The following is a 25,075-nucleotide window of genomic DNA, read 5'->3' on the forward strand; positions in this document are numbered from 1 at the left end:
CGACTAAATGAAGCACATTGGAAAAAGCATTGTCGAGCTCTTGACTGGTCTGGAGGCCGGCAGGATAATCTGACCGACCATTGGGCCTGAGCGCCCCCCAGCCCAGACTCGCCCAGACGGTCAGGATGTTCCAGTCGGGCTTATAATCAGTGTTAAAATCGTCTAGTGTGACCCGGCCTTAAACCGAACCACACAGTCCGGCTTATTTCCCCTCCCGTCTGGACCGGTCCCCGCTCTGCATTCACACCTCTATTTTCTCACTGTCAAACAACGAGCTGCCATGAGAGCTAAGAGATTACTGGTTTCTGTCTCTCTCCCGTCTTTCGCTCTCTGTGTTTATCTTTGTGTTTTTGGAGGAAGAGGGTGGGAGGCCAGGCGGGCGAGACGGCTTTAGTCAAACAAAGGCCACAAAGAAATGGCCGATCTCCGCTCACAGCCAAGACTGACCAGAATGTCAAAATCCAGGCTCCTGCCAAGCAGCTCAGAGCTACAGACACCAACACAACACACACAATACTCTTGTTTCTAACTGCTTCTCTACATGCAGCGGATGATTAATGATTCATGTTTGTGGAAGAATAATGTATGATTGCCTTTTGTCTGCGTAGTTGTACACTGTTTGCACATTGCTTTCCACTTCTGTTTTCATCTGAAAATAGCCCTATTTGTCTCTTATGCCAGTGAAAATATTCAGCGTTCTATAATTCATTCCCTGCTACTCTTTAGGCTCTTTGCATTCATTAGGCCTCCATATTGCGATGCCCCCCTGCGGTGCCATTCAGAACTAACTGGCGGAAGAATAAAGTCAGATTTCACTGCAGATATAAGATATAAGAATAAAATAAATGCGTCTACCGTCTCTTTGTACCAAACAGGTTCTGAAGAGGCCAGAGTATTTTGGGAAGTTTGGGAAGATTCACAAAGTGGTGATCAACAACAGCACATCATACGCCGGCTCACAAGTAAGACTTCCAGCCTACTATGGAATTAAGGGTGTATTGATTTTCCGATGGGTATTATGGAGAACGGGCCGTCCTTACCGGCTCAAATATAGGGGACCGGGTGAAAGTTGGCTGGGGTGGTGGCGTTAACGAAGATGGAGGGTATCATTAAGTAACGGATAATGTATAATGAACCGGTCATTATTGCAAAATAAGCCCTGACAGGGTGAAATAAGCTCCTTGTACATTAACCAACTTATTTGTATATTTAAGGATCCCCATTAGCTGATGCCGTGGCAATCAGCTAATCTTCCTGGGGTCCACACCTGACATACTGTACATAACACATTACATGATAAACGTTAAATTACATTAATATACACTAAATTACATCAGTATACATTCATATAAAAATAATGCAAAAAATGCATTCCTATACAATTCAAGGCCAGTCAACACTGAAACGTATATTTAGGTGGAATACTAATTAAAAATCAATATATAGATAATTAAAAAAAAAAATGAAAGTAATACAACCCATATGAAGCGGAACATGAATATTGAAAATTGGTACAGAGTTATACCTCCTACTATTCAGTCTGTCATCTGCATGCCAATAAAAGCCTCTTCATAATCTTTTTGAAGGATGATTTATTTTTTATTAGGCGGATATTAACAGGTAAATTCTTCCAGTTTGTTATGGCTCTGTAAATGACAGTTTTTTTCAGCGAGTTAGTCCTTAGGCTGGGTTCCACAATATGACCGTTACCGGCAAATCTGGTGTTGTGGTTCTGTATGTTATTGCAGTAAACTATTTGGTCGAATAAAAATGTTGGCATCTTTGAGTTAATGGTGCAGCTGAAAAAATGCGGCCAAGTTTAAGGAAATCCTTTGCTTAATTTATTACACGGCTGCTTAACAAAGACGTGAATCATTTGACACAAAATATTGATTTAATATGTTTTTTTACAAGCAAAATTTTCACGCTTCCAACAAAACAGGACTGTATACAGTAACCAAGCAGTAATGTCTTTTTGTTAAATTAATTTGCTTAGAAATCGACAAAATCCACCGTACCTCTCGACTGCAGAGTGATATGATTAGCATCGGGATTCATATCGATCTAAGGAGAGATTTGCATTTCTATTATGAATGATGTAGTGATGCGTCTACCAATTTTTCTGTTTTTCTTCTTCTCCCAGGGGCCTAGTGCCAGTGCCTATGTCACTTACATTCGGTCTGAAGACGCCCTTAGAGCAATACAGTGTGTCAACAATGTAGTAGTAGATGGCAGAACACTGAAGGTAAGCTTGGAAGGATAAAGGTGATGCGTTTAGTGTCTGTATGCTAAGAACTTGAATAAAATGTATTGAAAACTTCAGATGTCCTGGGAAAATCAGGTATCACAATTCTCTTCGTAAAAATCATCAGAAATTATTAGAGAAAACCTTTCAACCTATTAATATAATAAATTGATCGCTAATGTAATAATATCACATAATTACATTCTTGGTGTTTATTACTTAGTAAGTGGAGTAACATTTTTATATAATAATTAGTGGTAATTACTGTCAACATTTTCATCATGCCGATCATTTAAATTATAAAATGATCATAAATGTTGTTACTGATCAGTGACCTTTAATAAGGAGATTCCTAATTTCCACATGCCTTGGCATTACTCTAAGCCACTAACTATATGTTGACGTTATTCTAGAATTTTCCAAGTATCTTTTTTGTGTTTTCCAGGCCTCTTTAGGAACAACAAAATACTGCAGTTACTTTTTAAAGAGCATGCAGTGCCCTAAACCAGACTGCATGTATCTACACGAGCTTGGGGACGAAGCTGCTAGTTTTACGAAAGAGGAAATGCAGGTAAGATGAGCCTGGGGAACAGTCTGGAAGAAACCTGTGTGCTGCTAAACACGGGCCCTGATGAAACTACAGTGAAATCCGTTGTAATATCTCCCAAATTCAGTTTTATTTGTTCCTAATTTGGGATTTTTTGGGGTTTAATTTTTCCCCAGTTTGCAGGATCTATATAGTTTTAATCCAGGCCTGGCAACCCTGATTTGTAATCCTAGTTTTGGAGTGTATTTCACTGAAATACACAATGAAAATACACTATTGATAGTCATATTTGTGTCATATCACCCCAGAAGCACATATACAGTATATTCAATGATAAACCTACCGGTGTCCTCACTGTTGTTGTTGATTAATCCATGTGCAATCCATGTTTAAATGCAACACATCGTAGGATGATAATCTTATCGTGTTTTGCATCATCACTTGCCTTTTGTAAATCAGAATCTATTATTGAATTGCCATAAAAGTATGTAAAATTAGATGTTTACATTTGTCTATTTCTAGGTACTTCATTTATTTAGGCCTATGTTATTATTTAGAGGGAGAGAGACAGAGAGAGATTTCTTATTTCTTTCTTATTAGCATTTCTTATTTGAATGTCCTAAATATGCAAACATAAGAACAATTTATTTAAATAAATTCCACATTCTGATACCAGATTTCTCTGCCCTCTGTCCAAAACAAAAACTCCCCCATGTACTTGGAGAGGAAGAGAGATCTGCTGGGCTTGCTGCTGAATTTGTAGAGAAATGGTTGAACTGACAAAGATATGACATTGCACACTGTGGTTTACTTAGCTGTGTTGAGCGTTATGTATATTGTAAAGGCCCAAAACATAATAATTGACCATAATGTAATAACTGCCCATAATGTAATAAAATCAAATGTAATAAAGCCCATAACGTAATAAAAATCCTCCATCTGCCCTCATGGGATTTTTATGCACTACATTCTCTAGAGTGTGCAGAGAATGGTGCGATAAACCAAAAACATCCAGTGGGCGGCAGTTCTGTGACGTCAGATGGGCAGACTTGTTCAAGCTCACAGAAAAGGCCACAAATGCTCAAATAACAGATCTTTATAACAGTGGTGTGCAGAAGGGCATCTCCGGACGCACAGCATGCCAAACCTTAAGGCTGATGGTCTACAGCAGCAAAAAGACCACGCCGGGTTCCACTCCTATCACCTAAGAATAGGAAGGTGAAGCTACAGTAGGCAGGTGATCACCAAAACTAGAAGACTGAAGAATGGAAAAACGTCGCAATTTCTGCTGCATCATGCAGATGGTAGGGTCAGAATTTGGCGTAAACAGCATGAATCTGTGGATCCATCCTGCCTTGTATCAACAGTGCTGGCTTGGTGGTGGTGGTGTAATGGTGCGGGGAATGTATTCTTGGCACCCATTAGTACGGTGGCCAAGACGCGTCGAACTAACCGCATATCCAAAACGCTTTGCAGATTCGAAAAACACAAACGCATTAACGGAAAACACAAACGCAAAAATCACAACACAAATGCAAAAGCCACAGTACAAATGTAAAAGCCACAACATAACAACGGAAGTGAGCAACAAGGGATGTTGACAATGAAACGGGCCGACTATTATTGCCGGCGGACTATTATTGCCTGCACATGTGGAACTATAAAGACATTGAACAACATTGCTCATTTGTGACAATCACATAGCGATAGTTATCATAGTTGGCTAGCGAACAACGTTTCACTTACTTCTCAAACGGGCAAGAACTTTCCTCTTCCACATGTGCAGGCAATAATAGTCGGCCCGTTTGATTGTCAACATCCATTGTTGCTCGCTTCCGTTGTTATGTTGTGGCTTTTGCATTTGTGTTGTGGCTTTTGCATTTGTGTTTTCCGTTAATGCGCTTGCGTTTTTCGAATTTGCAAAGCATTTGGATATGCAGTTCGTTCGACACGTCTCTGCCACCGTACATTAGGCCCCATAATACCAATTGAGCATCATTTGAATGCCACAGCATATACCTAAGCATCGTTGCTGACCATTTGCATCCCCTTATGGCCCCAGTCTACCCTTTTTCAAATGGATACTTCCAGCAGCATGTCACAAAGCGCACACATCTCAAGCTGGTTCCACGGACATGACAGTGACTTCAGTTCACTCCAGTGGCCTGCGCAGTCCCCAGATGTCGAGCCAATAGCGCTCCTTTGGGATGAGGTGGAACTGGAGGTTCACAGCATGAATGTGTGATCGAAGAATTGAAAGTCCTTGGGCAAGACTCCTAACGCTATACTCCCCTACCTCGGATATGAGAGACGAGAACAGAGCGAGTCATATTGGCTCGGATGTTGCCCAAGGTCCGCGTCAGATTTTAGGGGAACCAGGACAATCTGATGATAGTCGGGCCACCGGAGCAAATGGAAATACTGGAATGCTACTACAACAGCAAGCCCAATGAGAGGATATATGAAATGTATGTGGGAACTATGGATGCATAAAAGGCCACACTCACTTAACAACCTACTAAACTTTTTATTTATTTATTTATTTTTTGGCTTACAGGCAGGAAAGCACCAAGAGTACGAGCAGAAACTATTACAAGATCTCTACAAAATGAACCCTACCTTCCTACAGACCTCGGCTACGGCAGGGGAGAAACCAAAGGGCAAATCCAACTCTTTACAAAGGTGCTCTTCTCTTATGTTTGCCTGTCTACTGCTGCATTTACCTATTTAGAACTGCAGTTTTAAGGATTTCAATACCCAGAAATCATTGACTTGAGATAATGAGAAAGATTTTATCCATTGTATCCATGGAGATGTGCATGCATGCCTCCAAGTCACGCTATTCAATCCAACTTTTATTTTTGTTTCATCGCCTTTCCTTTCCTGTCACTGTCCCTCCATAGATCCAACAGTACCAACAAAGATGGCTGGCCGTCGTTACAGCCGTCCGGTAAGACGGCCAACGGTCTGTCGTCAGACCACAGGAAGAGTCCCCCATTGGACGGCTCGGACTCTGAACACATGACCCCTGAGGGGCCCGAACCCGACCTCAGCCTGGGCCCTGTAGCGGCCCTCTCCCCTTTCTCTTCAAACTGTGACCCCGCCAGGTAAACTTGAACCGCCCTCGTCTTTACATCTCCATTACAAAGTAGATTTGAGATATTGTAGTGATTTATCTTTTATTTTTCTCTTGGTCTTTTGTTTTTTTCCTTTTACTCTTAAATTACATGCTTGCCAGCTTGAAGTGTCTTTGCAAATAATGTAATCAAATCTAATGTAATCAAGCTAAAATACACATAGCAAACCCTACTATACTAACGTTACATCCTCAACAAAGGATGAAGCCCACTTAATCCCACCCCATTGAAGCCCACCAACGAAGAAGAAACCTAATTCGAACAATCTAATGTTGTAAAATGATACAACTTACCTTATCAAGAAACCAGGGAACTTGAAATGAATGTTCTACTAGCTAGCCAAACGCTTCCACAAGCAAGTTGAATCATAAAGAAATGTGAAATGGAAAAATCAATCTTCCAATGAATCTACAGTGAAAATATAGCATCAAATGCAAAAAATAGCATCAGCAGGAGCATCGGCTGATCTATCAAGGTTATTACCTCTACATGGTAGTTCAACAAGGACCTAATGAAAATACTACAGGCTCCAGCACATGGAGATGCTGGACCTTCTGGCAAGCAGAAATCCATAATAAAGAAACCAACACCTCCTTATTGATGCTGACAGTCTCAGCTGAGGTTTCTCCTTACCTGGACCCCCTGGAATGTTTCAGTGGTTGATTCTGTTCACCATAATTCTCCTAATTTCATTTTGCAGCCCCAGTGACAAACTGCCAGACATCATCAGTATAGGCAACGGTGAAACCTCACAACTGGTAAGAAATCTCTCTTTTACTTGGAATGCAGCAGTGCCAGTGTACCAGACACTGTTCTTTTTATTATTGCTTAAAAAAAAATCCCAGCCATTCAGTATTACTGACTGCCAATTAAGGGTACAATAACACCTGCAGTTTATTTTCTTTGGGCTGAACCATAGTGGAAAAGTTTATTTTGTTGCATTTTTATGTTTAGTGTGTTTAGGTTCACACTGCCCAGTTACAAGTGAACCAGGGCTTGTAAACAAAAGTCACATGGACTAAATTCTGTTCTTGTTTTCTGGGGCCAGTTGCATAAAACACCTTAAGATAAGTCCGAGTTAAGGTTTCCTTAAAATATAATCGGTTGCACAAAACACCCTTAAGTCTTCTCCTTAAGGTTTCCTTAAAATGTTCACTTAAATATAAGGTTTTCTCCTTATCTTGGTCTTATACTTAAGGAGTCCCTTAAAGTTAGTTAAACCGTTGCACAAAAGACCTTAGCAACCAAAGTAAGGAAAAAAAACTTAAGGTACCTCTGACTCTATCTTAACCGCAACATGGCCGAGTTTATGGCGATAAATGAAGAAGTTGTCGTATTTTTTTTGGACCTCTTGGATGAACCTCTTCACCAGACTTCTTGAATTCGTTTTCGTTGCAATTTCCTCCCACATTCGTTGTTTTCTGTTTGCTGTTATTTGCGGATCAAATTTACTTTTTAGTATGTGCTTTCTTTTATTCCTTCCTTATACTTCCTCCAGAAGTATAATCTTTTCCTCTGACCAATTTGGTGTTCTTGCCTTCTTTTCTTCTGCCATTTTTTTACTATCTATAGGCCAAATTTGTGAGACGATAACAGGTGAGGCGATAACATCACAAACGCGTATCACAAGCGCAAGTGAAAACAAACAAACGGTCTCCATGGAAACTGTAGAATTTTACCGCTGTAAAATCTCTTTCAATTCAATCCTTAACATTTTTCCTTAACTAAGGAAACCTTTTAAGGGATTCTGTGCACGCTTAAGTAAGTCCCTCAGCTAAGGAGAAATTAAGCCTTAAGTGTCATACTTAAGGAGAAAACTTAAAGTGTTTTGTGCAACTGGCCCCTGGTACCAGCCACTTTGCGTCTTATAAATGGGACAGACTGCAAAGCACTTTAAAGTTAGAATTTATTGTCCCCATCAATGGCTGTAAAGCAATGACATCCCATTCTCTATGATATTTCTTTTCATAATGTATGTCCCCGTATGTTGCCGACTGTTTGACTGAATTGCGTTGTGTATTTTCTTCGTCATTTTTATTAATACGTTTTGTTCTCCGGTCTCTCTTGGAAAAGCTTTCCTGATCTCAATAAGACTACCTGATTTAAATGAAGGATGAATGAAATGACAACCTCCCCACCCTCTCTTCCCCAGCTCCCGGGCAGTGACTCTCCATCGCCCCCTCCTGGCCTTAGTAAGCCCAGCCTGGTAGTTCCCATCAGCGTCGTAGGCCTTACAGCTCGCTCCCCGTTCGAGGGGGCCGCCGCGGAGTCCCAGTCTCTGTTCTCGGACAACAGCAACTTCCGGCACCCCAACCCCCTCCCCAGCGGCCTGGCCGGCTTCCCCAGCTCCCCACACAGCAACTCTGACTGGCCCACAGCACCAGAACCACAGAGCCTCTTCACCTCAGGTGGGCCTTCTGGAAGCAAGGGTTCAAGATGGTTAATCTTCCTTAAAAAGGCCCTTGGGAAGTCTTGCGTTATCTAAGATCGAGGCCTTTAAAACTATTAAAATGTCTCGAATACAATAATTAGAGGTCTTTTTACACCGTGTCGTCTGGTACATTTCAAATTGGATAATGCTATTGACAGATTCTTTACATTCCGTTTAGGTGAGACAGATGAAATAAGACGAATGCCATGAATTGTGTTTTCACCAAAAGATGTGAATGGGACCAGCAGTAGTGTTGGTTTGATTTTCTTATGTTGTATTACATTACTGCACTTCCAGTTGGTCACAGTAAAATTGACCCACATGCATGTCCACTCTTGGATTAATACAGAACAGGGTGAATACAATAGGGCTGGGCAATATGGTTGAAATCAGTATCACGATAATCATAAGGATTTCTCTCGATATCAATATATATCACGATATGGTTCATGTATGCAAAATCACGTTAAATAATCAAATGAATGTTCATCTCATTGAACCGAATGGTAATGTGATGTCAAACAAAACAGAAATATTCAAATAATATTCCTACCATACCTCATTTTATGAGAGTTAAGGTAAAATTTGCTTGTCATCATCAATTTAGACAGCCGAAATGTGTGTCAAGATATTAAAATATCTTCATATCATCATGATATGATTCCACTGAAAGACGATAAACGATTGTACTGAATTATCGCCCAGCCCTAGAATACAATATAATAAACATGTTGGACTTCATGTCCCTAAACATTAATTTCCTAGTGTATTTTTCTTAGACTGCTCATTTAGAGTTTCACAACTTTCATTAGCTATGTTCAATCGGAAATAGGCTGTTTTGCCAGATTTTTGTGTCTTTATTTTGGTTGTTAAATTTGTCTAAAATCTAAAATATTTGGCTCTCTGAAAACCGCAGACACCCCGGATAATCTGCCGTCTCTTCCCCGCTCTGTCCGCAGATACCATCCCCGTGTCGTCCTCCACAGACTGGCAGGCCGCCTTCGGCTTCGGCTCATCCAAGCAGCAGCAGCAGGAGGACGACCTGGGCTTCGACCCCTTCGACATCACCCGCAAGGCGCTGGCCGACCTCATCGAGAAGGAGCTCTCCGTTCAGGACAGCTTCGCCTCCGCCCTGTCGCCCGGCTCCTTCCCCCACGGCCCCCACGGCCTCCTGCCCGCCAAAGGCCTCGGCCCCCCCGGTGGCCTCCTGCCCTCCAACCACTTCCCGCCCAACTCCGGCCTCCCGCACCGCTTCTCCCTGCACCAGCACCCCCACCACGGACTCAACAGCTCCTTCGGCTACCCCGGGCACCCGCAGCCTTTCTCGTCGTCCTGCTCCTCCTCCTCCGCCTCCTCCTCCTCGGCCGCCCGCCAGTCCTGGATGGGCGTGGCCCCGGCCTCGTCACGCAGTAACTTTGCGCACTTGAACCACACGGTCAGCCCGACAGCCTCCACCTCACACAGCAGCTTCTTGGACTTGACTATCCTGCCAGGGCATCACAGTACTGGGCTAGGAGGAATCCCTATCACAGGTAAGACGGGATCAGTGAGATTTGGCCTCTGCTGATGTTCTGTCTAGCTGTTACCGTGCGTTACAGCTGCACATCCTACAAATTGCATCTTTAATCCAACACCCTATCCCAGTTCACCTGCTTGTTTTACTGAAGCTTTCCAGTCTAGCTTCATCTGGATTGGAAAGCACAGAACACAGGGGAGGCTTCCATGTTTCTGTGTTTCTGTGGACGGTTCTGCAGAATAGGCAAAGAGCTGGGAAGCTCAGCTGATTTCCACAAATGAACAACCCATGACATCATTTTAGCCCATTACATTGTGGGTAAGTGTACAGCTCATTCAGTTGACCACTGGGTGGCAGCACCTCATTTGTTTCTGGCTGAAACCACAATGTACAGTGTGTGTGTTAGAGATTAGATGGCTTCTAGCAGAGAGGAAGAATGGAAGGCCTATGATTTGAATCTTCATATCAAGCTGATAATGGGTCATGCTGACAATGCTGTAACACTGCCGTTAATTATGCTGTGCTGCAGTTTTTTTAGACTTAAGCTCGTATTTTTAGGTTTTGTTCAGGCTGTCTCAGTATTTTACACTCTCTCCCCCCCCCCCCCCCCCCCCAACTCATACAGAACTTCTGGGAAAACGTTCATCAGAGGGAAGAGAAATGCATCTGGCAGCAGAGGGGAGCGACGGCAGACTGTACCTTTTAGTATCGTCTCACATCACCCAGCACAGGCCCAGTCCCAGCTCTGCCAGTTCAACTCTCAGTTCAGCCCAGTGCCTGCTCTAGTAGCAAATCACCTTCCAAATCACTTAAAGGAATAGTTCGCCCAAAAATGAAAATTCTGTCATCATCTCCTCGCCCTCATGCCAGTTGAAACACAGGTGAAGTTTGTCCATATAACACACAGGGAGGCTGCCAGCACAACTCCATAGCAGCCTTCTCCAAAACAACTGAAGTCAGTGGGGACCAGTTCTTCAGAGTTACAAAAAGACCTACAGTATATTTACACCATCATTTAGTGCAAATCTTAACTACAGCTGATTGATTTGCAACAAATAATGATGTATAGGTCTTTCTATTCACAGTGTGATTGTTTGGCTGTTTTTGTTTTGGAACTCTAAAGAACAGGTCCCCATTGACTTCAGTTGTTTTGGAGAAGGCTGCTACCAAGTTGTGCTGGCAACCTCCCTGTGTGTTATATGGACTAACAAATTTCACCTGTGTTTCATTTGGCATGAGGGTGAGCAGATGATGAGAGAATTTTCATTTTTGGGTGAACTATTCCTTTAAGGTGAAGCCGTAGGAGAGCTACCGACAGGATCCGGCTGTGATCTTCATTACACGTTAAATGTATCGAGCTAATGAAGTTGCTCCAAGCGACTGTTTACCGAGTCTGGAGCTGTTTATCTGTGATAAGAAGGGAGATGGGGGGGAAAAGTCAAATTTCCCAGAGGCTTGGTAAAGCTTGGCAGCGGCCACAGGGTGTAGACTTACCTGAAATCCCCTTTTGTGAGGCGCGCTGATTTCCAGAAATCATCCCTCGTCTTTCCAGACGGCAGACAGGCCAGACACTCTTAGAGGAAATGTGAAGTGCTGCTTTATGAGCAAGGCCAAGCGATGAATAGAAATGTTTTTCTTGGGTGTTTTTTTTAAACAAACCACGCATTGTAGAAGCTCTTACAATAGTGTCTAGCTATTTTCACTGGCTATGTGGGTCAGTGTGATATTGCCATCCCTATGTGAGCTCTACAAAGAAACAAAAAAAAAATATATATAACCTGGAAATCCTGATTAGCCATCGTTAGCTGCCACAGTGTTGCAAGTCGTTTGGAATTTGCATAAAGTAACTATTTCGACTCAGCACCTGGAAAAGAGATGTGCATGTGCTCACTCTGACTTCTCTGGATCCCTATGTGAGACCATTGGACTGGCAAGTGTACTACTGCCTTGTAAGGTTAGGCGATTTGACCTAGGGCTGGGCGATAATTCAATATTATCGTTTATCGTCTTTCAGTGGAAAGATATCGTGATGATATGAAGATATTTTAATATCGTGACACACATTTCTGCTGTCTAAATTGATGATGACAAGCAAATTTTACTTAAAAACTCTCATAAAATAAGGTATGGTAGGAATGTTATTTGAATATTTCTGTTTTGTTTGACACCACACCTAACATGACCATTCGGTTCAATGAGATTAACATTCATTTGATTATTTAACGTGATTTTGCATACATGAACCATATCGTGATATATATTGACATCGAGAAAAATCCTTATGATTATCGTGATATTGATTTCAACCATATCGCCCAGCCCTAATTTGACCAATACATCAGGGCTTGGCGATATAACGTGTTGACGATTGGCTAGTAGGAGAATGTACACGTACGATGATTTTGTTCATTCAGATCAAACATATCGCAAAAAAGAAAACACCATGTTTGTTGACATTGTAACCAATGCATGCAAACATACATTATTTAGGAACAACCCATGAACTCATGGTTGGAAATGCAATATTTAAAAGTTGAAGGCTTTTAGTGATAGTGAGTCAAACATAGCTGTGGTTGCTGCACATGTCATCTGGGAAATGCCGAGCAATGGCTGCTTCATATCAAGTTTTGTTTGAAAACAGTGGCATCTGGAAAATCCTTGTAGTTATGAGTAAGAGCAAAGTAGCAAGCCTAGTCTGTCAACTACTGAAATCCCCTGAGACAGGAGCTTTGAAAACAAGTCCTCCGAAGGGTTAGCACATAAACACAGCACATAAGTAATGCGTATGACTTGTTTCATGATACATTCATGCATGAATGATTAGCATATATGCCTCATTTAAACATTTAACATCCAGCGTGATTTAACGATTACATTATGGTTTACATTTCAAAATATGAATATGAATGCATCCTTTACCATTCAAGGAGTGTTTGAGATCAACAGTTTTTAATCAGGCCAGCCGCCAGCTGTTGTTCTCCTGAAAATGCAGTTTTTGAAATTTGAAATCCGTAATTTGATCATCTTATATAAATATTACATCATTGTTTAATGAAACGATACAGTTTTATAACCACAAAATAAACTCAAATGGACTGATTTCATTTGGTGGTCACTGTGCTGATGTGGAGTTCAAGGTATATTCATAAAAGCTGGAATCCAAGGACAGTATTTTCCTTTTTTGTAACTTTATGTCTGTGGTTTTTAGAAACCATGCGCTCAAAAAATAAAAGAGTAGGAGCAAAAAAGAAAGTAGGAGTAATTACTAAAGTAATTTCTGTGAGTATGGAGGTTATTATCACGTGATTATATCTGACTCTTTCTTAATGGGAGGTAGTTAAAATTTTCCATTTCCTGTTAGTGCCACTTTAGTACCATTTCAGTCATACTGCAAAAACTCCACAGATTGCATCACAATTTTTGAGAAAAAGCCTCTGCAAAATCAAGCAGTTTTGGGTCACAATCGCAAAAGAAAACTTGGCAGAATCCTGGAGGGAATGTCAGGATCCATTCCCGAATCCGCCATCAGCCTCAGCCTCCACCCTGCTGTGAGTGACAAGAACCCACAGAGAGCGCCTCCTTCGCCTTCTTCCCATTCGTCCAGGAGCTCCGTTGCCCCCGTTCCTGATCGGTCAGCCCCTCGCCCACGGCCCGCCCCGGTAGACCCGGTTTCCGCTCCCCTACTTTTCCCGAATGCTAATGTAATTTCGCGCGGTCCGGCGGGGGGGGCCCCCCTCTCCATCTTTATTCAACCCTCCCTCTCGACCTCTAGCCCGTCGTCGGGAGGGAGGCCAGACAGGCGGGCCGTGTTCTCCTCGTCCCGCCTGTCCCGCCGGAGAGATGGGGCCAGATAAATGAGCGGCAAACGGAAAATGATGTATTGTGTCAAGATTGTCGCGACGACTCAGCAGTACCCGGCCGGCTTGTGGTCGGTGTATTATTGATGAGGCTGGAACGAGGTAGATAGCTATACAGAAATAGACCAGTCAAACCGAGCAGCTTCTTCGGACGTCTGAAACGCGGCGATGGCATGATGTCCGACTGGTTTGCCCTCACAATAGTCCGGCGTGTGTGAGCTGCAATCATCTCATTAACAATTTATCTGTAATGAAGCTAGCAATGTCCAAACAGAAGATATTGGTTGTAAAATGGGAGCAATTAAAGAAGATGAGGCTACATTGGCAGGCGACCTTTCCCTAATAGCGCCATCATAAAAGAGATCCAGCTAATTTAATGGTAAATAATTCCGCCCACTGGAGGAGTGGCATTCTATAACTTTGTTAAAATTGATTTTGAAACCGGCTCTCTCTCTCTCTCTCTCTCTCTCGTCTCATGAATTAAACATGGCAGCGCTTGTTTATCTGCGGATGCAAATGGCAACATAGGTGATGATGTTAATGCCAGCCATGCTTCTCCGCCTGACTGGCCGATTAAAATGAAACGGAAGGGGCCCGGCGAGGGCTGAGGGAGGATCACAGGGGAATACTGAGGGGACACTTGTCTCCTCTTAATCATTCATGTTTTTGGAGTTGTGACTTGACATTATTTAATACAGTAGCTTAATGTAATTAACGGAATTTGCGTTGGAATTAATGTGTTAAGTCACTGATTCTCAACCCTTTTCATGTCAAGGACCCCTAATTTAGTCGACATTAGGGCCACGGACCCCCATTTGAGGAGATTTTGTCTCTTGAACCCAAATCTGAGAATATCTTTATTGTTAGATATGATTTTGTCCAGAATTCCATCACTATCTGTATTGTAGGTAGAGAGATAACAGAGAAACTATGATCAAAACAGTCATTCTTCTACATTCTCTAATTGTGTAAACTTCTTGTAAATGAAACAATGCTGAAGTGTAACAACTCAGAAATTTGCTGGGGACCCTCTGGAACCCCCTCAAGGACCCCTGGTGGTCTCCGGACCCCACATTGAGAACCACTATCTTAAATGATGGCTATGGTAGCAGTCAGCCCACGATATGTGACGTTATAAAAGGCGTATAGCGTTGCGACAGATTTTGCCATCCCTTAGCCATCTTTTGAGAAGCTAGCTGTGTGGGTTAATGAATAAGTCCACCAACAGTCATCCTGTCAATTAGTATTTATTATTCATAGAGCCATGGTAACTGGAAAGGCTCCTTCCTCGCGAGGCCTGGTGTCTGCAGTCTCTCATTAGACGGTGCTCTAAATGAGCCCAGCTCCCCACCACAGCACATCCATACCGCTGTTGGGCTGCAAGAGAAAACATGGCAGCTGAATAATTAGCCCACTTCTGCAGCCTCTCCTGACTCCATACCAAGTCTTCCTGCCTCGGGTACACTGCCAGGATGTTATTGGCACCTGCCCCGACTAGCCTTTTCATTTTAATGTTTGGTTTTCTTTGCACATATTCATTTTTCATGCAATCGTTCAATCATTTTTGGACTTAAATTCTTTATTTAAAGGCAGTAATGTGTCCCAGCGGTGCCCTACCATTGAATAAGAGGGGGGGTCATCCTGCTTTGAAGAGCTGCTAACCCTCAAAGAATTGAATTAGTCTTGGTTTCAATGGAGAGTTTTAGTGTCCCATGATGGTCTAAATCAGTGGTTCTCAACGTGGGGTCCGGGGACCACCAGGGGTTCCAGTGGGTCCCCAGCAAACTAATGAACTTCAGCATTATTTCATTTACAAGAAGTGAACACAATTATAGAATGCAGAAGAATTTTTTGATCTGTTTTGATCATAGTTTCTCTGTTATCTCTCTACCTACTATCTATCAAACAATAAAAATATTCTCAGATTTGGGTCCGAGAGAGAAAATATCATCAAATGGTGGGTCCGTGGCCCTAATGTGGACTAGATTAGGGGTCCTTGATAGGGAAAAAGGTTGAGAATCACTGGTGTAAATGCTGTTTCAGAGGCTTTTCCACCCTGACAAGAAAATAAATCCGGGGGAAATACTGAATACTTGTCTTTTTTTTTTTTGGCCTGAAAATGATTCGGTTGAAAGACACTGAATATCGTAAAATATCGGCGACCCGTATCGGTCGAATCCTAAGTGCGTTGATGTGATGTTTCCCGTTGGAACCGCCTCGGTCACCTCGGTGTCAGCGGTCGCCACGGTTTCCGGCTGTGACGGGACGACTGTAGAACATTCCAGTCATGCTTTTCCTCAGAAGCATAGAGACATGGCAGTTCGAGGCCCGGGGGCGACAAGGTGTGTGTGTATGTGTGTGTGTGTGGAAGCTGGTTAAAAGAAGACACGCTCCCCCCAGTCCCCCACCACCCCAGGTCTCTGTGCAGCGGCCATGGCAGTATTATTAAGTTGTAGGCGGCACATGTTTATGGGGGGGGGGGGGCTGTGTTCTGCCTGCCTGCCGCAGAGGGTACAATTACCTTCGCAGCTCTCCCCTGTTTCTGGATACAGGATGCTGCCTGCTGCACTCCATTCCAGGCGTCTCGGGAGAATGCCTGTCTGGCAGAGGCTAAAGCCTGATGTACTTTTTTTTTTTGGTGAGATTTCTATATATATATATAATTTTTTTTTTTTTTTTGGGGGGGCAGAGAAGGCAGCTAGTTGGTCCGTGGGGAGACGCTCTGTCCTGAAGCAAAGATGAGATGAGTCCGAACCCTCCTCCTCCTCCTCCTCTCCACCCCGGTTACTCCTCTCCCCTCTTTCTTCACCTCCTTTTCTGCAAAGTAAACCTCGACCATCCTCTACCCCCCGCGCCCCAGACTGGCAGTGGACCAGATCCTGGAGCTCTCTGTCTCAATAAAAGAAAAAGAAAAAAATCTGTTTATTTTGGAGCTACTCCAAAGATGAATTGCTGTATTATTTAAACGGCCTCGCCTCCCTTGCTAGTAGCCTACTGGAGAATGAGGAAGACAGGAGACCGTTTCACTGTATAATATTGAGTATAATTAAATAGTATTTTTGTTTTATATCCTCAAGCCTCAAGCGCAGGGTCCACAATTAATAACCCACTAAGTGGCAAATGCTGGTAATATTTGTCTTTTGTGGATAAATCAATAAGGGCCACCCGCCACTCTGGGCAGTATCTTTTTTAGATTATTTAGACATTTGAATGTCATGGTTATATTCACTCTTTGGTCTTTACCTGTTCTCAAACATTGTCCCTGCTGGCCACTGTACACTCTCTATGACCGTGAGCCAATCAGATCAATGGCTCTGTATCAAACAGGCTCCTGATTGGCCGCCTGCTGCGCTGCTTTACTTTTCCTGGATTGTGTAGCCTAACATTAGTTGAAACTGAACATTATTCCAGTGTGGCGACACATGGCAGGTGTGAGGCTGAAGATTCATTGTTTTATACAGTACCCGCTTCGGTGCACAGAATAGCATTGAAAATGGCAAGGATGACATTTCTATGAAAAATGTAAATTAAATATCTTGAAAATGACTCTTGGCAGGTAATTTTTTCTTTAGTTTATCAGCCCTTGGCAGTTGAGACAAAAGTTAATTTCAGACACTGCTCAAGCATTTGAGAGTTATTAGAGGAGTAGATTGCTGGGTTTATTAAATCTGCGGTTTGTTTTGGTGGTGTCTTCATACAGGACAACTCATGGTGTGAGAGAGCTGGAGTTTTGCTGGCAGTGTTGATTTTCTAAGAGCTGCATCTCTCCCTCTGTTTCCATGCAGAAAACAGCGGTTGTGTAGAGAGTATAAATGTGAAAGAGTGGCAAGACGGCCTCAGAGCGCTCTTACCCAACATCAACATCAACTTTGGAGGGCTGCCCAACTCCTCGTCTTCCTCGTCCTCGTCCTCATCCTCGTCCAGCGTCAACCACACGGGGGCGCCGGTGGGCTCGGGGGGCCTCTCTCACAGCCTTAGCTGGGATGGCACGGCCAGCTGGATGGACCCAGCCATCATCACAGGTAGGACGCAATGCCTGCTCAAGGGCTCTGTGGTCCCGGCAGGAACTAAGGACGCGGTCACACCAAGCGTGCTTGGAGTGGTTTATTGGAACTCTGAAGCGGCTTTAGTTTGGTTCGTTTGGTCAGGCGGGAACAATGCCATTCTAAGGGCGTTTTCACATTTGCGCTTTTAGTCCGGTTAAATCGGACTCTGGTTCGTTTTCCCCCTTGGTGCGATTCGTTTGGGCAGGTGTGAACACAGTAATCGCACTCGGGTGCGGACCAAAACAACCGCACCGAGACCCTTTAGAGGAGGTGGTCTCGGTCCGGTCCCGAACGAACTCCGGAGCGGTTCGTTTGTGGTGGGAACGTGATCCGACCTCGATCCGACCCGACTACCAGGTGTACTCAATTTACTCTGCAAGTTTGAGCTAAGCGGCTCCTGTAGCAGGTATGGCAGGTGTAGCAGGTATAGCCAGTATAGCATTTTCAAGACGTTTCCTCGAAGTGCATTGGGCATTCTGCTGGTACAGTGTTGCCTGGTATATTGCCCAGATAATTACAACAGTTATGAGCAAATGCCAACTCTGCCGTTGCTCCATGTTGCATAGCAATGTGCACTAGTCCAGAACACAGGACCTTCTTCCTGTATTTACTTCCTTGCTCCCGCCCCAGACACATCTGACCAATAAGCGGAGTGAACGTTCTCACCTGGTTTGTAGTGATGCATTTTGGTTCGCTTGGATTTTTCTCCATGTGAAAAGAAACCGAACCAAGGGGAAAACGCTCCAAGTTTACAAACTCATCAACTGATTCGGACCAGAGCAAACGAACTACAGGTGTGAAAACGCCCTAACTCAGGTGGCACTAAATGACCGCAACAAGACGCCTGAAAATGCGCGTCACGGTCCTCCAAGAGAACTGCAGTGAGGTTCGTTAGGAGTGAGAACGTAACCTGAACCAACTACAGGAATTGATCCCAAAACGCAAGGGTTTATGGGATAAGGAGAACGATGTTGGACTAATGGCGCCAAAATACTCAACTATTTGTTTTGAGTGAGCTGTAGCCTAGATTTTTCTTACCAGTGAATGAATGTAGTGCAAATACTTTTACCAAACGTGACTGGCCTTTGTATTAATGTAGGAGGCTCATGGTGTACACCGCACACTTTTTGGTGGCGTTGGCCTGTGCCGGGATGTTACGATGACAATATATATATATCCATTCGCGTGTGGCATCAATCTATCTGTCAGAGAGAGGCTGGAGAAGCGTCCCCCCACCCCCACCACCACCCCACCACCACGATTGGCCTGAGGCGCCGCGCTTCCCACTGGGAAGAAATGATGCTCATAACATCCGCCTCCGGGCCAATTAGGCTTAGAACGGCAAATCTCTTCCCACTCTGTAGTTAGTGTGTTTATGTAATGATGATTGCTTTCTGTCTCACCCTTAATGCGAGAGACCGCGGTCCTGAGCCACCCCAAGATGCCTGTTGCTCTGAAACATCTATGAAGGAAAGAACCTCTGGCTTCTGTCATAAGGAGACTCGTTGCCGACCCTGAAGCTTTTCTAATGTGTGCTGTTTGGTCTTGTTCTGAAGCCACAGGCTCACATCAGTAGAGGATTTGGGCTAAGAAACATATACTTGCCAAGAGTTAAGTTTTACCAGCCAAATAATTTATATACATTTTTCATGGAAATATGTCACCCCACCGGTTTGCAATGGTATTTTGTGCATAGAATCAGGTACTGTGTGAAACATCCAATAAACATTCAGTGACTCGCCACATGAGATTAATGTTCAGTTTCAACTAACATCAGGCTACTTATCCATCCAGACAGCAGAGAAACAGAAGTTTAGACGCTACTACTTTGTGTACAGCATCTTAACAGGCAGCCTATCAGGAGCCTCTTTTGCTTTGATTTGATTGGCTCACGGTCAGAGAGAGTGAACAGTGGTCAGCCGGGACAAAGTCTGAGAACAGGTAAAGACCAAAGACTGTATATAAGATCCAAGTGTTATCGTCTCTAAAACTTGTGTGACACTTAACGATTTACTCATCAAAGACGCATTTTACCGGCATTGGTGCTTGGTTAGGGCGACCACATTTTCAAAACCCCAAACCGGGACCGTTAAGTGTGACTCGGGACACCCATCTTGAAACCGGGACAATCCCGGACAAACCAGGACAATCCCGGACAAACCGGGACGTCTGGTGACCGTATGCTTGGTGGGTGGTGATTTCAGACCAGCCACCAACAGCTGAAGCATTCAAATGGGCATTTTTCGAAAAAACCCGGCGTCGACAGTATTTCTCCCAGGCGATGCTCAGAAATGCGCTCTCTTCCCCAGGTCTTGGTGGCCAGGAGGAATGGCCTGGATTTGAGAAGAGCCGCCGTGCTGGCTAAGGGATTTCCTCTGTTATGCTATTGAGTTTCACCACTAAGTCGTGGCTCCGGGCTTTGTACTGCAGGACAGGCCTACAGGGGGACGAGCCAGCTCCTTCCAACTGCTTCGGCGTAATGGAAGGCGATCGATCCCCCTCTGTCTGAGCCTCTGGCTTCAGTACCGGCCTCTCTTATCTCGGGCCCCGCGGCCCCGCCCAGAGCATCGATCCACAGACGGGCCGGTCGGTGATGATCGCTGTAGACGGCCCGCTGCCCACTCTGTGATGCTGACAAATCTGGCCGTGTCTGTCAGATCACAGCACAGAGATTCAGCTCGTCTTACTCTACAGGACTTGTCTGTGGAGGGGAGTTCTCTATGTCTGTGACACGAGGGGGGGGGTTGTGGATCAGTCAGCGTCCGTTTGTTCATTCGTTCGTTCATCTATCCGGCCGTTACGCACAATATCTCCAACAATGCTGATTAGATTTTGACAACCCAAGTAGGTGCTACAATTACAGGACATCTTTGTCACTGATTGGCCCTGAGGGGGACTGCGTGATTGGCAAGGTTATTATCGTTAACGAAAACTAACGGAATAAGGAAAACTAGGAAAAAACATTTTCGTTAATGAAATAAAAATAAAAACGAGGCTTTACAAAAAAACGATAACTGAAACTCTATTGTGTGTTTACAGAACTAACTAAAATTAACTAAAATTATAGAGAAAATGTCTTTAGTTTTCGTCTTTGTCAATTTATTTCATACATAAGCCTAGTATTTTGAATTTTTGAATCTTGCCCCCGACAAATACCCCATATTACAAAAAAAGACTAAAACTAACACTGAAATTAATAAAAACTAAAACTAAGCATTTTCAAAAAAATTTAAACTAAACTAGCAAACCCGCTTTAAAAACTAATTAAAACTAAACTGAAATTGAAAACAAAAAGTCAAAACGAAATAAAAATAAAAACTAATGAAAAATGCGGAACTATAATAACCTTGGTGATTGGTGGGGGATGACATATTGAGATGTAATTCTGCCAACGGAGGTAGTGTTGGGTTCAAGGAGTGGGCTTGTGACTGGCAGATTGTCGATTCAAATCCCCTGGACTGGCTGGAACATGTGGGTGGGGAAAGTGAATGAGTAACACTCTCCCCTCCTTCCATTATCCAAGGAAAGTCAGGAAGCCGGGAAGTGTATTGTTAGTCCCGCCCTCCTCCCCCTCAGTCGGTCAAGTTCCCGCCCTGACATGAGCTGTCTTCTAGCCTGAGGCTGAGGTAAAGCCTCCACAGGTGTTGGAGAAGCAGACGGGGAACATTGCAGCCGATCTGCAATAACAAAAAAAGGCAACACTGGAGTTCATTGTGTTTTTTGAAGGTTTAACTTTGCTGTTTCTTTTTCTTGCTGCTTTCCTCCAGTGTTGTTGTTGCTGTGACTTCCCTGCTCTGTGGCCGCTAGCCTCACCTTGATAGCCACAACCCAGGGGCCACTTGCATAAAACTAGTTTAAGACTAGTCTAAGCCTTAGACTGGTCTTACATTCTCAGGTTGGACTCGGCTAATTAAGACTGTCTGTTACTTAAAGAGTAACTAAACCCCACCCAAATCTTTAGTGAAGACTGACACCTAATGGTGAAAAGTAGGGTACTGCACTGCCCATCTGCTATTGGCTGGTGTTTGTGCCAAGTGGTGTCACCTTCCATAGAGTACAACAGGTGGTGACATCACCTGGCACAAAGACCAGCCAATAACAGATGAGCAGTACAGTACCCTACATTTCACCATTAGGCGTCAGGCTTCACCAAAGATTTGAATACGGAGTTTAGTTGCTCTTTAAATATTACAACTGACTTATTTTGAGGAAGGAACCACCTTCCCCCCCGGTTAATCTTGAGTTAAGAACTTTGTTGTTATGGCAACGAGTCGGCCTAACTGTCAGAGTGGGAAGTTTAAATACTGAAGCTGTTTCATAAAAGATGCCAAATCTTTGGTTTTTGGGAAGAGTCTGAAGAAGAGAGTGAGTCTTTAGAGACAGAAACAACCCATTAGAGATCTACAACAACCAAGAAGTAGTAGGAACCGGTAAATATAAATGTCTATAGCAAGTTTGACTTAAAGTCACATTTAAGTCTAAGACCAGGTCTATCTTTATGCAACGGGCCCCAGGTCACTACTGGCCAAACAGTCCGTACAATATGCCCACAGCAAATGGTATATGCTCCAAAACATCCCAAAAGCCAATTTTAGGCAGTATAGGCATGAAGACACAACAATAATAATAATGATAATAATAATAATAAACTTTATTTATATAGCACTTTTCTTAACAATGTTACAAAGTGCTTTACAAAAGAAAATAAAACCAGACAAGGCAGATAAAATGAGAATAAGGCCAAAGGGCTTGAGCACCGAGGAAGTAAGAACGATAAAATGAATAAGATCAAATGAATAGAAGCAGTAGAAACAGTATAAAATAAAAACATATATCAAACATTTCCAAAGGCTTTCACAAAAAGAAAAGTTTTAAGAAGACACAAGGTCACAGACACACACAGCCTATTTATTTATTGGTATTTTAATGTGGAAAAGAAGCATGTTAGCTTTACAAACAGACAAAAAAAAAAAATACTGCTGCCTCGTCCTCCATCTGTAATGTCCCTTGTCTCTCCGCAGGGATCCCGGCCTCCGGCGGCAATAGTCTGGAGTCTCTCCACGACGACAATCCTCCCCACTGGCTCAAGTCCCTGCAGGCCCTCACAGAGATGGACGCCCCGTCCGGCTCGGCGGCGGCGGCGCCCCCCCCCCCCAGCCCCCACACAGCGGCCCCTTCGGGAGCCAGGCCCCTCCCCACAGACCCGGCTGGGCGCCCTACCCGTCCCCGGCCGCCCAGTTCCACTCCCCCCCGCCGGGCTTCCAGGCGGCCTTCAGACCGCCCGGCCAGACCCAGACAGACCTGCTACAGAGCGCCGCCGTGGACCGCCACTAAGGGGACCGTCAAATGTAAACCTTAAACCCCCCCTCCCCCTCCACCATCCACAGAGAATCACTCAACCAAATCAGCAGAGATACAGTACAAAACTATTAACGAATAATAAGACGACGATATACTATTTTCATTTCTTCCTCCTCCTGATCTTCTGAGCTGTTGTGTTTCTCGTCTTGGTTTTTGATTGGTTGTTGAAGTTGCCCTAGGCGCGCTACCCCAGCCACGCCTCCCAACGCTGTCCCGACAGCATCACGAGTACGCAGGACTACTCAAACGAGAGGGGTCTTCCCCCGTGATTGGCCGAGAATTGACAGGGATTTCCAGAGTTTGTAGAATTATGCGCAAGTAGCGGTGATCCAGATATCAGAGAATTTGGATCTCGAGGGAAAATACACTCATCGTGTCGAGGAAGTAAGACAATGTTTGAGAGGCGCTTTGGAATAGAAACAATTGACTGATGCCGCGTAAGTCTCGGAAACACAATTGGAGCGCGTCTGCCTTCAAACGGTTTGCCAGGAAAAGCTCATCTCCTCAATCTGTCTACACGAGAGAAGCCGCTTCCCTCGAAAAACCCGAGGCAAACGATTCCGAGAAACCTGCTGCGTCTAAGATGCGGGGGGGGGGGGGGGGGGGGGGCTCGATTCTTTGATCAGGAGGGAACTTTAGCTTTTTTTTTTAATTCACAGGATCAAAGGAATTATGGGGAGAAATTGAAAAGCAAAATCTAAGGCCCGATCTGATTCGATGGGAAGAGATGCAATGTCTGTACTCCGCTTGAGTATTGCTATGTTTGTTTTTCCGCCGTAAACGGGCTCGGGGGTCCGTCCCATGGTCTCAGAGTCTTGCTAGAAGCGGTCAGGAGGTCTGGATTTCAGGAGGCCCTGGGAGGGGTGGTTTAGTTAGAGAACTCACCCTCTACCCCCACGAAATCTGTCCGCCAAACCTCTGTATCAGAGGGTAGAAGGGAGACAGACTGGCACTAGATGTGAAGCATCTCAGTACAGAGTGGGCTTAACGCAGTAGGTGCCACTGTGTGGCGCTCATTGTCAGTCGCCATCACTCAGAGACCTCTCCCACTGGTCCTAGATCGGGTTATGGTTATGATTGCAGTAATTGTTCCTGTTCATGTTTTGGCCTGTAATACATTAATGCGGTCAGGCGGTTTGTATTTGAGACAGAGACAGCACTTACTTTAGTGTCCATTTGTTGAATGTTTCGCTTTTAGAGATTTAAATCAGGGTAAAGAGTTATATTTTGAACATTTCAAAAAGAATATTTGTTTTTAATTGGATTAGGCGGCGGCTGGAAGTTCTATCGAATCAATCTGTTCATCTCGCTACTTAAGACTAAAGTGGGATCGGCGACATTTTCCCCACTTAACTCCTCGTCTTTTATTTCCTAAGATTATCTCTTGAGGCTATGTGCGCTGGGATAGTAGTGCTTCGGGGCAACTCAAACAATCGGTAACATGAGGGGTACAACGCGTGCCCCTTCATTATCCAAAACGTCCAATTATTTTTTAATGGTCTTAAGTTGTTTTGTTTTTTTTTGTTGTTTTTTTTGCATAAGGTCCTGACAAGTTTCAGTATTCAACAGTATTCTTGAGGATTAATACACTGATGCAGTCTAACCATGGGTTGGTTTTACACAATGCTAAAAACATGAGTCTAAAATGAAGAGCTGAAGGAATCACGCCTCTACAGGTCTGGAAGAAAAAACAAACTAAATCTTAAATAAAAGAGAAAACATGACGTGTGTTGAGTTTGCTTCTTACTCATTACTCATCCTTCTTTGCAGGCGGACGAAGCGAGCTTCTTCATGATGTCACCTCTGCCAAAGTTAGACCGAGTCGGTGACCGCTTAGACCTTCTCAGTGTAGACAAAGCACTCGTACAGAAACTGGACTAGTCAACATTTCACACCGTCTGAAACGGTTGTCTTCATGCATGTAAGAACTGTGTG

General features: G+C 43.9%; 1 protein-coding gene across 1 annotated transcript in view; it reads left to right on the forward strand.

Moving 5' to 3' along the window:
- The window catches only part of cnot4b (CCR4-NOT transcription complex, subunit 4b), a 42,334-nt gene extending 18,610 nt beyond the window's left edge, over positions 1-23,724 (forward strand). Inside the window, exons 4-12 of the mRNA XM_071539081.1 lie at positions 876-962; positions 2,144-2,245; positions 2,691-2,816; positions 5,350-5,474; positions 6,630-6,687; positions 8,082-8,337; positions 9,320-9,892; positions 17,519-17,755; positions 22,801-23,724. Coding sequence (XP_071395182.1) covers positions 876-962; positions 2,144-2,245; positions 2,691-2,816; positions 5,350-5,474; positions 6,630-6,687; positions 8,082-8,337; positions 9,320-9,892; positions 17,519-17,755; positions 22,801-23,138 — 1,902 coding nt within the window. The 3' untranslated portion in view covers positions 23,139-23,724. The remainder of the gene's footprint in view (positions 1-875; positions 963-2,143; positions 2,246-2,690; positions 2,817-5,349; positions 5,475-6,629; positions 6,688-8,081; positions 8,338-9,319; positions 9,893-17,518; positions 17,756-22,800) is intronic.
- Positions 23,725-25,075: the final 1,351 nt, after the last annotated feature.

Source organism: Centroberyx affinis, unplaced genomic scaffold, assembly GCF_046629955.1.
Source record: "Centroberyx affinis isolate AG114_WGS23_722 - 3 ecotype Tasmania unplaced genomic scaffold, CSIRO-AGI_Caff_v1 ptg003391l_1, whole genome shotgun sequence".
NCBI classification, from domain to species: domain Eukaryota; kingdom Metazoa; phylum Chordata; class Actinopteri; order Beryciformes; family Berycidae; genus Centroberyx; species Centroberyx affinis.